The sequence below is a fragment of the Bos taurus genome, chromosome 14, assembly GCF_002263795.3.
Source record: "Bos taurus isolate L1 Dominette 01449 registration number 42190680 breed Hereford chromosome 14, ARS-UCD2.0, whole genome shotgun sequence".
Classification (NCBI taxonomy): Eukaryota; Metazoa; Chordata; class Mammalia; order Artiodactyla; family Bovidae; genus Bos; species Bos taurus.
The window spans coordinates 31,385,950-31,399,038 of NC_037341.1; the positions used below are offsets into that span (position 1 = coordinate 31,385,950).

A 13,089-nucleotide genomic window follows, 5' to 3' on the forward strand; every position below is an offset into this window, starting at 1 on the left:
AAAAATCATTCAGGCCTTCTCCAAGCTCTTATTCCAGAAGTTCTCCTAAAACTGATGTATATGACACATCATGTTGCAACATCAGAGGAGCAGAGCTCTCTAGAAATTCCCAAACTCAATCTTCAGCAGGAATCAGTTGCACTGGAATCATCTAAATGCAAAGACATTTGCCAATTTATGACTTAGAAAAATGGCACTTCTCTACTGTTTAAACTAATATATAAGAAGAGAATCAGACAAGTGATTCCTATCTTAAAGTATTTCCTGCTCCCCACAGGAGGAAGTTATCTTGTAGCATTTTTTCAGACCTTAATGAGTATGTTATTATATTACATTCTGACTTTTAAGATTTATTTCTGTTAGGTTTTATTACCTTTCAACTGGTAGCTTTCAGATGCCTAGCATAAGGACACATGTAAAGGGCTACATTACTTCCAGTGTTACGTACTATACTGAAAAAATAATTCACTCAGTCATTCAATCCCTGATGAGCACCTACAATGAACCAGACACAATTCTATAATGCTGTTCGTGTGCTTTCAGAAATAGTGCAAGACATCTACTCTAGCTAAATTTTGACACTCACTGTTTTTTAATTCCTTTTTTTTTTTAAAGTAAAATAACCCTAAAAAATAATTTTGAAGGTCCTAAAAGACAAAGAGGAAAAAAGAAACCCCAAAGACACAAGAAGGTTCAAGCTTCAAAACCTGCATCAGTCAGGCAGAAAAGCCGAGGACTTACTTTGGATCCGGTGGTCCATCCGATAGTGGTTTCATTGACAGTTTACACAATGACCTGAATACTAGAAAGGCATCCTTTTGTAAAATGTGGGAAAACTTAGCACCAGGTGAAGGTCCTGAAGAATTTCCAGATTCCTAAATGAGTGAACACACCATGTAAATAAAGGCATTTGCCAGTATAAAATCATACCAGTCTTCAATATTCTTTACTCAATCAGTAGGGTGTGGGGTTCTATTGGAAGGAAAATCAGATGAGGAATGGCCACATGGCTTTTCTTTACGGTGACATGCCACTCCCATCCCCAACAATAAATATCTCTTTTAAAACATTCCCCCAGCTACCAAACTCTTAACGTTTACTTGGTTTATACTACTACTAACAGAAACTATTAATAGCACATCGTGCCTTGATAAGATACCTCGTCCATGGCCTAAGCTATGCTTTCTACTACCAGTCCTTGGGTATTTTATCTTTTTGTCCTATTTTATATTTTGTCTACTTTGTGCAGATAAGACGTAAGACAGTCGAGACTATTCAGGCAATGTTTAAAAGTTGTTAACTGATGAAGGCCAGCAAGGCCAAGAAGACTTACCCCTATGTATGGGGCAATGATTCAGAGTAGGATTCCCTTATCTAAAAAGGTAAGGAAAAAATATACCAAATATAGGGGAGGAAGGATGAGGAAGGCCCATCACTACTACAGTATGGATTTCACTGCAGCCCTAAACAAAGACAATGTTCTCTAGCTAAAAGTTCTTTCTTCTCCTAGTATACTAGAATTATCCTATGAATATGTGATAATTTTTTTTTTAATGTAATTTCAATGGGAGGGAGATGTGAACACCTATAAGACACATTCCAAGTTGGAAATTTAGCTATCAATATTTTAAAGAAAATAAACTGCTCAGATTTATATCAATTAAAAAAGTTTTTATTTCCTCAAACTGAAATCAGCCAGCACTATCAACTGGATATATTCACCACAAGGTGCTGGTAGCCTATCAATGTTTAAGATGAAGAGGACTTTTTCCTTTATTTCTACCTGAGTATCATTGGAAGAGACAGACAATCTGTCATCAGGTAAGGACGGTGTATAAGCAACAGAAATTGGTGTTCCTGGAATTCCGTTTGCTTGAATATTTTCACTGTCGCTACCATCCTCTATGGTTCCATTGTTGCCATCTGCACTTACATTTATGGTAGTCCTTTCTCCCGTATCTGAAATGGCAAGAATAAAAAACATGCAAACATTTCTAATTGAAGTTTGCTAAAAAGGCATAGACTATTTAAAATGAAACAGTAGCAGAAAAGCAATGAGAAGCAAGATGTATTGGCACCATTTAAAGGTTAGCATAAACAAGTAAGTATTCATTTGGAATACATCCAAACATGATCTGTAAGTAGCTCTAGCAATGAAACACACTCAGCTGATGAAAGGCTAACCAGAATGTGCCAAAACAGAGGCTTAGTTGTAGTCTACTAATATATTAGCATTTACTAAACTGAGTTCTAATGAATGCTAATGCCTTAAGACAATGAAAAGAAAATTCTTCCAAACAAAATTCCATTTTCAAGTAAATTACTAAAATGATGGAAAATATGTATCTTTATTATAGATTTTAATTCTCTAATACGCATTGAGTTCTCCGAAGGGGATATACAATATGCAGTGTTTCCAAAATTCATTTTATCACAAGACTCCCCCTTTTTTAGAACACCCATTAATACCTCTAATAACATAGACTCTTTGGAACAATTATGGAAATAATGGCCCTGAATATACTCCAGTATGTCACTCTGAGTAATCACACTTGTAAGATAAACAGAAATAAATGACTTCTAGTAGAACAAACATAGATAATGAAATAATACCAAGTTTTAGAACTACTCTAGGTGTAATGTATGTTATTTAAAAAAGGAACACTTCATAGCAGCATTATTTACATTAGCCAAGGCATGGAAACAATGTAAGCAATTCCCTGGGTCAAGCCGTTAGAACCTGACACTTTTACTGCCAAGGACCCCCTGTGCAATGTCTGGTCAGGCAACTAAAATTCCACAAGCCCTGCAGTGGTGGCCAAGAAAAGAAACAATCTAAATGTTCATCAGTAGATGAAGGAATAAAGATGTGTGTGTGTGTGTGTGTGTGTGTGTGTGTGTGTGTGTGTGTGTTTGGGGATGGGTGCGTGGGTGTGTAGGACTGGCCAAAATATTCATTGAGGTTTTCTGGTAACATCTTATGGGAAAACCCAAATATTTTGGCCAACCTTACACACACACACACACACACACACACACTGCAATAATACTCAGCTTAAAAAAAAGAATGAAATAATGCCCTTTGATGTAACATAGGACCTAGAGATTATCATACTTAAATGAAGTCTTTAGAAAGAGAAAGAAAAATACTACATGGCATCACTTTTATGTGGGATCTAAAATACGACACAAACAGGAAAAGACCCACAGACATAAAGAACAGGCTTATCGTTACAGGAGTAGGGGATACAGGGGAGGGATGCACTGGGAGTTGGGTTTAGAAGATGTAAACTATTAATGTTATATCAATATATAGAATGAATAAACAACAAGATGCTACTATATAGCCCAGCAACTATATTCAGTATCTTGTAATAAATCATAATGGCAAAGAATACGAATAAAAAAAGGAACACATACATGTCTGTGGTCATAACTCAGTAGCTGTCTGGCAAAGAACCACTCCTTTCATGCTACCAAGTAAAAGAAGCTATAGGCTAGCATAAGGGAAATACAATGACTAGAAGGAACACAGATTTCGGAACATGAAAGACCCTTGTTTCACCCATGTCACTACCATTTAACTGGATAAGTTACTTGTCATTTCATCTTCTTTTGCCTCAGTTTTTTAAGTAACGAAGATAACAATGTCTATAACAATGTCTGTGAGGAACACCAACAAACACACACATGCACAATACAAAAAGAACACAACTGGTTCTCAATTAGTGGTAGCTATTATTAATTTTGTTGATAATTGATAACATGTGCCCAATTTTTTTTTTAACTGATCTGGGTAATGAAAGGAGTGTACCTGATAATACGCTAATGTCTGCCACACTAAACACTATTATGGCTTTCTATATATATGTAAAGAATTATATATATATATATATATATATATATATATATATATGGAAAACCAGATGAGGAATTTATAAAGAGCTCCCTGGAAGAAGGCACAAAAAATTTAATAATGATTATCAGAAACTGGTAATTGTTTCCCAAAGCACTTACTCCAAACTTTTTTTTTCTGCCCTTCCCTTAGTAAACAACTTAGACTTTCTACCTAGCTAAGTAGATAATTTAACTTAATTCACTCTTCCTCACCCCACCAGAAAGTTCCTTAACATCAACAATCATCTTTTCCTTCCCTCTCATTTCAGGGAAAAAAACATTCCTTCATATTTGTACCTGGCACACCATTCATTCAGCCTCAAAAATTCATCTCTTCTTGCCTAATTTAGTAGTACGTTTCTCCCCGAATGTTTTCTTGTAATATTACGGTTTCAATTTGTGCACATAACTGGATCTTCCCCAATACTCAACCAACACACTCAAGTCTTTACACTGTAAAAACATGATCTTCCTTCAACTCTTGCCACATACCAGCTACTGTCTATTTTTCTTTTTTAATCAAATTTCTAAAGGAATTAATAATCACTGATAATACCTTCCTTCTTAGGAAATTTCTTGAAAGAACTGAAAACATTCTTTTATTGTCAGGCTTTGAAGCCAGACATGCTTGGATTGGAGTCTTCACTTTACCACTTCTTACAGGTTACCAATCTCCCAGTGCTTCAATTTTCTCATGTGTAAAAAAGGGAATCATAACAGTATCTAAACATCTCCAAGTCTGGGAGGATTACATAAATAAACACAAGTAAAACACATAAAATCATTAAGGATACAAGGAAAGCACTTAACAGATACTATTATTCTCTATGTTTTTCCTCTAATTCTCCCTCTAATTGTTCCCTAAACAATTAGTGCAGACTTCTGTTTACAAGGTGGTGAGCTAAGCCCACTAATACATCTTCTCCTTTCATAAATCTCACTGAAATTCCTAGGAAAAAATATAAATAGGAAAAATTGTCTTTAGTAGCACTGGAAAACTAAGGAAGATACAATCAAGAGATCAAAATCTTGAAAGAATTCCTAAAGGTTAAGAAGAGTTTCTGGGAATTCCTTGGTGGTCCAGTGGTTAGGACTCAGTGTTTTCACTACTGGAGGCCTGGGTTCAATCCTTGGTCATGGAATTAAGATTCCACAAGCCACATACATAACATGACCCCCTCCAAAAAAAAGATAGGTTCAGATTAATGGAAAAGCCAACGTCAAAAGCCTGCGACTGAACACGTACAAAGGACAGAGCTACCTGAGAGGTTGCTGAATTGCGCCATGTGGGTTCCAATAAACTCTGAAGCCTAGATAGAAAGAAGGCCAAGGGCTATAGGGTAGGAGGGGAATCCTGGGGAACCATGCCGGTGTCTACCAGAAGAGCTGTCCGCAGCCATTATCATGGAGAAGGTATTAGAAATCAGCCTGTTAACTGAAGTGCAGGAATTGCATAGTAGGTCTTATAACCTAAGAAGAAGGTAGTAGGGAGAGAGCAGTATCCCAGCTCACTCAGAGTGCTGCAATAAACAGAGGGAAAACCAACCTGGTAAAGCAGTGAAATCTCCTACAAGTTCTGTGCTTCCATTCTAACTGTTTCTGCTTAACTAATGCTAAATAAAGCCCTAACTGAAGGAAGGCAGCCTAAGACTTCCTGGCAAAGGATGGGAACAAACCAACAAGTTGGAAGAACACCCCCGACTCCAAGTCTAGAATTTATGAAATGCTTAAAGAGCATTTATCCTAAGCTTCACCTGGCTTAAGTTTGTGTTTACAGCACAGCCCAAGGACCATTACACCACACTCTGCTTAGGGGAGGCCTGTGCTTCTTATGATTAGTTCTCAGCTGGGAAACAAGGTCTGCCTTTGGATCACAGTTAGCTCGCAAATTCTGGAGAGGAAAGCCTCATGAGAACTGGAAACAGAGCACACAAAATGACTGAGAAAGCTCTTTAATCTACCCTTTCTAGTCTTTTTTTTGTGTGTGTTTTCAGGAACCTCCATACTGTTCTACATAGTGGCTTTTAAAAATTAAAATTCCCACCAACAGTGGAGGAGGGTTCCTAGTCTTTCTAGTCTCCAAATAGACAGAAATGCAAAGTCTGTAGACCAAAAATAAGGACAAAGGTCAGCACTCTGAGCAAATGGGTTTCCTGGTGAGAGAGATTTTATAGCTGGAACAATTTTAATTAGTACTCCCAGATATATGTAAAAGAATACTGTATCAAACAGGAACAAAGTGCTATGAAAAAAGAAGCTCAAGAAAAACAGGATTCTTTGAGACAAAAACAAAATTACTGAAATACAAAAATATGAAAAGCAGCAGAATGGACGTTGATGAATAAAGTACTGGAAAGCCCCTGTAACATTCTGAATACAGAATCGTAAGACAAAATGACGGAAATTAGGAAAGACTGTCAGAGCAATTCAACACTGGATAAGAATAAATAGCTCAATGTAACTGTATAGAAAACACCAATAGATACATTCAGGATAAATCTGGGATTTCAAATTAAGTAATCTGCTCAAAGAGCAATGCAATCACATCAAAAGGACATGAGAATTACCCTGAAGGGATTCCTGACGGTAAAGAATTACAACACACTGAACAATAGAAGAATTTATGAGCTCATAGTATTTTTTTTAAAGGGAGATGCTCTCACAGAAAAATGTTAATTTATTAGAATTATGAAATCACTACACTGATTTTAAAGCCACTAAGTGAATGTATCTTCATATGATCTCAAAGTGTCACTCTCAGATTACTTATTAATGATAAAGGGAAAAAGGTTCCCTTATAGTGAAGAGAGCTGGTGGTCACTATCTTTACCAAGTAATCTAAACATATCAACAGCTGGTAACTTCATTATGTACCAATTTATATGATGTAATATACCAATATTACCAATGCAGTATTCTGCCAAATATATTTACTCTAAATCAAAATAAGGAAACTATCAGATCAATTCAAAATGTGGAACAGTCTACAAGACAATATTATATTCTTAAAAATACATGTTATGAAAGATGAGAAAAAGCCAAGAGGACTTGTTCTAAACTAACGAGACCCAAGAGAAAAATCAAATGCAGCGAGTGTCCCTAGAATATGTCCTGGACTAGAAAAAAAAAAAAAAGGACATTAAGAAACACATTTGGGGACAACTGGGAACATTTTTAAATTTTATATTAGATATTCTTAAAAGAGTGTTGTTTTTGCTAGGTGTAAAAATGGAATTGTGGTCGTGTATGAGAATGCCCTTATTCTTAGAAGATATATGCTGAGTTATTTAGGGTGAAAGTAGCATGTTGTATACAGGCAATTCTCAAATAGTTCAGCAAAGACACACACACACACACACACACAGGTCTATTTAAAGACAATTTTAAAAATGTAGCAAAATTGTTAATTAGTGCCCTATCAAAGCACATACAGCTTTCACTGTACTGTTCATTGAACTAAAAAGTTTGAAAACTTTCTAAATAAAAAAAAGCAAAACAAGGGAAAATTTTTTCACTTCACAGTCTGTGTTCATATGTATTAGAAACTAGCAAGTGTTTCAGGTAAAGAGCCAGACAATAAACATTTAGGCTTTGTTGGCCATATGATCTTTGTTGCCACTACTCAAATTTACTTTTGTAGTGCAAAGGCAGCCACTATAGGCAATATATAGACAAATGAGCATGACTGTATTCCAATGCCACTTTATTTACAAAAATAGGTGATGGATCAAATTTGGTCCACAGATCAGTCTTCCAACTCCTAATATACATAATGAGACTTTAAAACAATGCATGGGTACCTAATGCTCTTTCTTTCATCTTTTATAAGTTCATGGTTTTTCAGGGAAAAATTCATACCCCCTAAGACCATGCTGTCTCCTTTGCTTCTACACCTTTCTGTTTGGTAATCTACTTCAAGTACTAATTTTAACAGAATGACTCCCACCTGTAACACCCGCTTGATATCTCTCAGGCCAGAGTTCTAAGAGATATCAAGGCAGGTGTTATATTTCCATTATATATTTCATGAACATTTTCACATGAATGGCACGCCTGAAGGTCAAGTTCAATGTCAAAATAAAAATTAGTCCCTTTTTCCTCATGGCAACCTCCACTTCAACAATTCTGTCAATAATTCTACCACCTACTTAACCATTTAGGCTCAAAACTGGGCGACTGCTTGAGCAGGAAGAGCTAATATTAATATAGCAGGCCTGAGACTGCCTATGCTCAGAAAGCCCCGCTTGCAAGGTTGAGCCATGGCTGGAACCTCAGAACTTGTACTTCAGAAGGGTTTCTACCATCCCCAGAACTACTGAAGTGGCTCACTGTGCCCCAACAGTTTGTGCAAATAATGTTGTTTATCCTGTAACACCAGTGTTCTCTCTGGGAATCTGGAATCTAGGAATATGCAGCTCGAGGGTGCCTACAGAACCAGGCCCCAGTAAAAACTCTGGGCACTCCAGTCTCTAAGGACCTACCCAGGTAGACAACACTTCTCAGTTCAGTGTTGGAGGAATTAAGTTTCTCAGGCAGCTTCACTGGGAGAGGACTCCTGGAAATGTGCACCTGACTTCCTCAGACTTTGCTCTGCACAGCTTTCCCCTTTGATGATTTTGCCTCATACCGTGATATGTCATAAATCATAGTGCTGAATGTTACTATATGATGAGCGCCATGTGTCCTGCTAGCAAATCACCACATCCTTAGGTAATCCTGGGAATTCCTGACACTTCATTTTCTCTTTCACCTAGATGTCAATCATCTGCAAGCTCTTCTTGATTCAACATCTATTATCTCACTTCTCATTCAGTTTTTCCTCTCCATTTCCACTGTTACTGTCCTATTTAATTTTAGATTACTACACACTGATCTTTTATAACTTTCTATTTCTCCACTTAGCTTCTTAGAATGTTATTCTGATAAGTTCATTTCTTAGTTCTAAAATCTTCAGTGGTAATTTTATTTTGCCCTAGGACAAAATCCAAAATCCTAAGCCTGGAATGTATAACCAATCATTGGTTAAGGGAGTCGCTTAAGTGAAACCACTCAGTCGTGTCCGACTCTTTGCGACCCCATGGACAGTAGCCAACCAGGCTCCTCCGTCCATGGGATTTTCCAGTCAAGAATATTGGAGTGGGTTGCCATTTCCTTCTCCAGGGGATCTTTCCGACCCAGGGATCAAACCCAGGTCTCCCGCATTGTAGGCAGATGCTTTACTGTCTGAGCCACCAGGGAACTCGCCAACCTTTGGTTGGCTCCTAACTATTTCAAACTTATTTTCTACCATATGACACAACATCCTCTCCACCTTACCCAAACCAATGCCTGCTGATTTCCAAGTCATTCTCTCCAGACTTTAGCCAACAGTGTAAAACCATCACACCACTCCCCACACCATCATGAACAGTGTCCAACCATCAAACACCACTCCCTACACCTGCATAAATCCATAGTCTAAGTTCCAGTGTCACCTCCTATATGAAGCCTTCCTGTATAATTCTAGCTAGAAATAACCATTCCTTTTTTCTGAATTTAATAGGATTTTAGCTGTTTCTTTCTAATGACACTTATCTTACATTCCTACACTCCAGAACCTTTTTCCTTCAGAGCATGGTCTATTTCAGATAAACTTTTGTATCTCCCTACAGAGCCATGCCACCACTGACTCACGCTTTCACCACAGACTCCTGGACACTCACGGGCAAGTCTGGGTCAGTCCCTTGTGGGGTCACTGCTCCTTTCTCCTGGGTCCTGGTGTGCACAAGGTTCTGTGTGTGCCCTCCCAGAGTCTGTTTCCCCAGTCCTGTGTCAGTTCTGGTGGCTTTATGGTAGGGTAATGATGACCTCCTCCAAAAGGGCTTATGAATGGACTGGAATGCAAAAGCAGCAAGTCAAGAAACACCTGGAGTAACAGGCAAAATTTGGCCTTGAAGTACAGAATGAAGCAGGGCAAAGGCTAATAGAGTTTTGCCAAGAGAACTCACTGGTCATTGCAAACAACCTCTTCCAAAAACACAAGAGAAGACTCTACACATGGACATCACCAGATGGTCAATACCGAATCAGACTGATTATATTTTTTGCAGCCAAAAATGGAGAACCTCTATACAGTCAGCAAAAACATGACCAGGAGCTGACTGTGGCTCAGAACATGAACTCTTTATTGCCAAATTCAGACTTAAATTGAAGAAAGTAGGGAAAATGACTAGACCATTCAAGTATGACCTAAATCAAATCCCTTATGACTATACAGTGAAAAGTGACAAACAGACTCAAGGGATTAGATCTGACAGACAGAGTGCCTGAAGAATTACGGACAGAGGTTCATGACATTGTACAGGAGGCAGTGATCAAGACCACCGCCAAGAAAAAGAAAGTCAAAATGGTTGTCTAGGAAGGCCTTACAAACAGCTATGAAAAGAAGAGAAGCGAAAGGCAAAGGAGAAAAGGAAAGATATACCCATTTGAATGCAGAGTTCCCAAGAATAGCAAGCAGAGATAAGAAAGCCTTCCTCAGCGATCAGTGCAAAGAAATAGAGGAAAATAACAGAATGGGAAAGACTAGAGATCTCTTCAAGAAAATTAGAGATACCAAGGGAACATTTCATGCAAAGATGGGCACAGTAAAGGACAGAAATGGTATGGACCTAACAGAAGCAGAAGATGTTAAAAAAAAGGTGGCAAAAATACACAGAAGAACTGTACAAAAAAGAGCTTCAAGACCCAGATAATCACGATGGTGTGATCACCAACCTAGAGCCAGACATCCTGGAATGCGAAGTCAAATGGGCCTTAGGAAGCATCACTATGAACAAAGCTAGTGGAGGTGGTGGAATTCCAGTTGAGCTATTTCAAATCCTAAAAGATGATGCTGTGAAAGTGCTATACTCAATATGCCAGCAAATTTGAAAAACTCAGCAGTGGCCACAGGACTGGAAAAGGGCAGTTTTCATTCCAATCCCAAAGAAAGGTGATGCCAAACAACGCTCAAACTACTGCACAATTGCACTCATCTCACACACTAGCAAAATAATGCTCAAAATTCTCCAAGCCAGGCTTCAGCAATATGTGAACTATGAACTTCCCAATGTTCAAGCTGGATTTAGAAAAGGCAGAGGAACCAGAGATCAAATTGCCAGCATCTGCTGGATCATGGAAAAAGCAAGAGAGTTCCAGAAAAACACCTACTTCTGCTTCACTGACTATGCCAAAGCCTTTGACTGTGCGGATCACAATAAACTGTGGAAAATTCTGAAAGAGATGGGAATACCAGACCATCTGACCTGCCTCGTGAGAAATCTGTATGCAGGTCAGGAAGCAACAGTTAGTACTGGACATGGAACAACAGACTGGTTCCAAATTGGGAAAGGAGTACATCAAGGCTGTATATTGTCAGCCTGCTTATTTAGCTTATATGCAGAGTACATCATGAGAAACGCTGGGCTGGAGGAAGCAGAAGCTGGAATCAAGATTGCTAGGAGAAATATCAATAACCTCAGATATGCAGATGACATCACCCTTATGGCAGAAAGTGAAGAAGAACTAAAGAGCCTCTTGAAACGGAAAGAGGAGAGTGAAAAAGTTGGCTTAAAGCTCAACATTCAGAAAACTAAGTTCATGGCATCTGGTCCCATCACTTCATGGCAAATAGATGAGGAAACAAAAGAAACAGGGATAGACTCTATTTTGGGGGGCTCCAAAATCACTGCAGATGATGACTGCAGCCATGAAATTAAAAGATGCTTGTTCCTTGGAAGAAAAGTTATGACCAACCTAGATAGAATGTTAAAAACTAGAGACATTACTTTGCCAACAAATGCCTACCTAGTCAACACTATGGTTTTTCCAGCAGTCATGTATGGATGTGCGAGTTGGAGTGTAAAGAAAGCTGAGCAGTGAAGAACTGATGCTTTTAAACTGTGGTGTTGGAGAAGACTCTTGAGATTCCCTTGGATTGCGCAACCAGTCCATCCTAAATAAGCAGTCCTGAATATTCATTGGAAGGACTGATGCTGAAGATGAAACTCCAATACTTTGGCCACCTGACATGAAGAACTGACTAATTTGAAAAGACCCTGAAAAGACTGAAGGTGGGAGGAGAAGTGGACGACAGAGGATCAGATGGCTGGATGGCATCACCGACTCAATGGACATGAGTTTGGTTAAACTCCGGGAGTTAGTGAAGGACAGGGAGGCCTGGCGTGCTACAGTCCATGGGGTCGCAAAGAGTCAGACTCAACTGAGCAACTGAACTGAACAGAACCATGAAATTTTATGAGCTGCTTAAGTATTTGTTGAATGAAAAGATGTATGAAAAATTAAAATGCAATCAGATGAATATGTGCTTCAAATGTTCAAACTAAAGAAGGAAATATATTATTAGAAATGATGCTACAAATTGAAATCAGGTATGGCTGAAATAGTACTATTGTCATTCAAGAGCCATACTGTACATTTAATTATATTTCTAGAGCATCTGTAGCAAGGTACTGTGCTTAGTCCTATGCAAGATACAAGAATTAAATAAGCTTCAATGGATTGGTCTTGAATCTAACGCTATCTATAAATCTATAATATTATTTACAAAAAAAGTGAGTAAAATTCCTAAGAAACTTTAAAAAAGTTTTATAATACAATCCACATGGTAGGACTTGACCCTATACCCTATATTATGACTTAGTCATAATAATAAAGGTATAAGAAATCACAATTTTTTCAAAGATGTAAAATACTAAAAACCAAATAAATTTAAACAGTTTCTAATTTACAAAGTTTAGCATATTTAGGAGGATGAAGAATATACCCTGCCTGTATCCCACCAAACAAAAAATAATAATAAAACGGTATCAACTTTTTTAAATGCAGTGGAAATAGTGGATTTTTACTTTTTTAAAAATTATCACTGAAACTGGAGAAAAAGGAACTACTCTTTTATAAGCAAAGACACTTAAAAATTTTTTCTACATACAATTTTAGCCTTTTTTGTTCCACACATTATAAAAACTGTCTCCACTCTTAGATAAAACGTAAGACAGAATAAATTAATTTCAAGTCAGATACACTACCTCCAACAACGATGTTCACCATTTCTTCTACAATGCTCTGTACAATGTCCTGTGGCTTTTCCTCACAGTCATGGTTTTCTCCATCATATAATATATCATTTTTAGACAATGCTTTAAAAGAGAA

At 37.7% G+C, this 13,089-nt stretch overlaps 1 protein-coding gene across 3 annotated transcripts in view; it reads right to left on the reverse strand.

The window, feature by feature from the left end:
* ARFGEF1 (ADP ribosylation factor guanine nucleotide exchange factor 1) overlaps window positions 1–13,089 on the reverse strand; it is a 128,590-nt gene that overhangs the window by 57,996 nt on the left and 57,505 nt on the right. For all 3 annotated transcript variants that reach the window (XM_059893121.1, NM_173997.3, XM_059893122.1), the window contains 3 exon segments: window positions 12,966–13,076; window positions 1,784–1,959; window positions 742–875 (listed from right to left, as the gene is read on the reverse strand). In XM_059893121.1, the coding sequence (XP_059749104.1) occupies window positions 742–875; window positions 1,784–1,959; window positions 12,966–13,076 (421 nt within the window).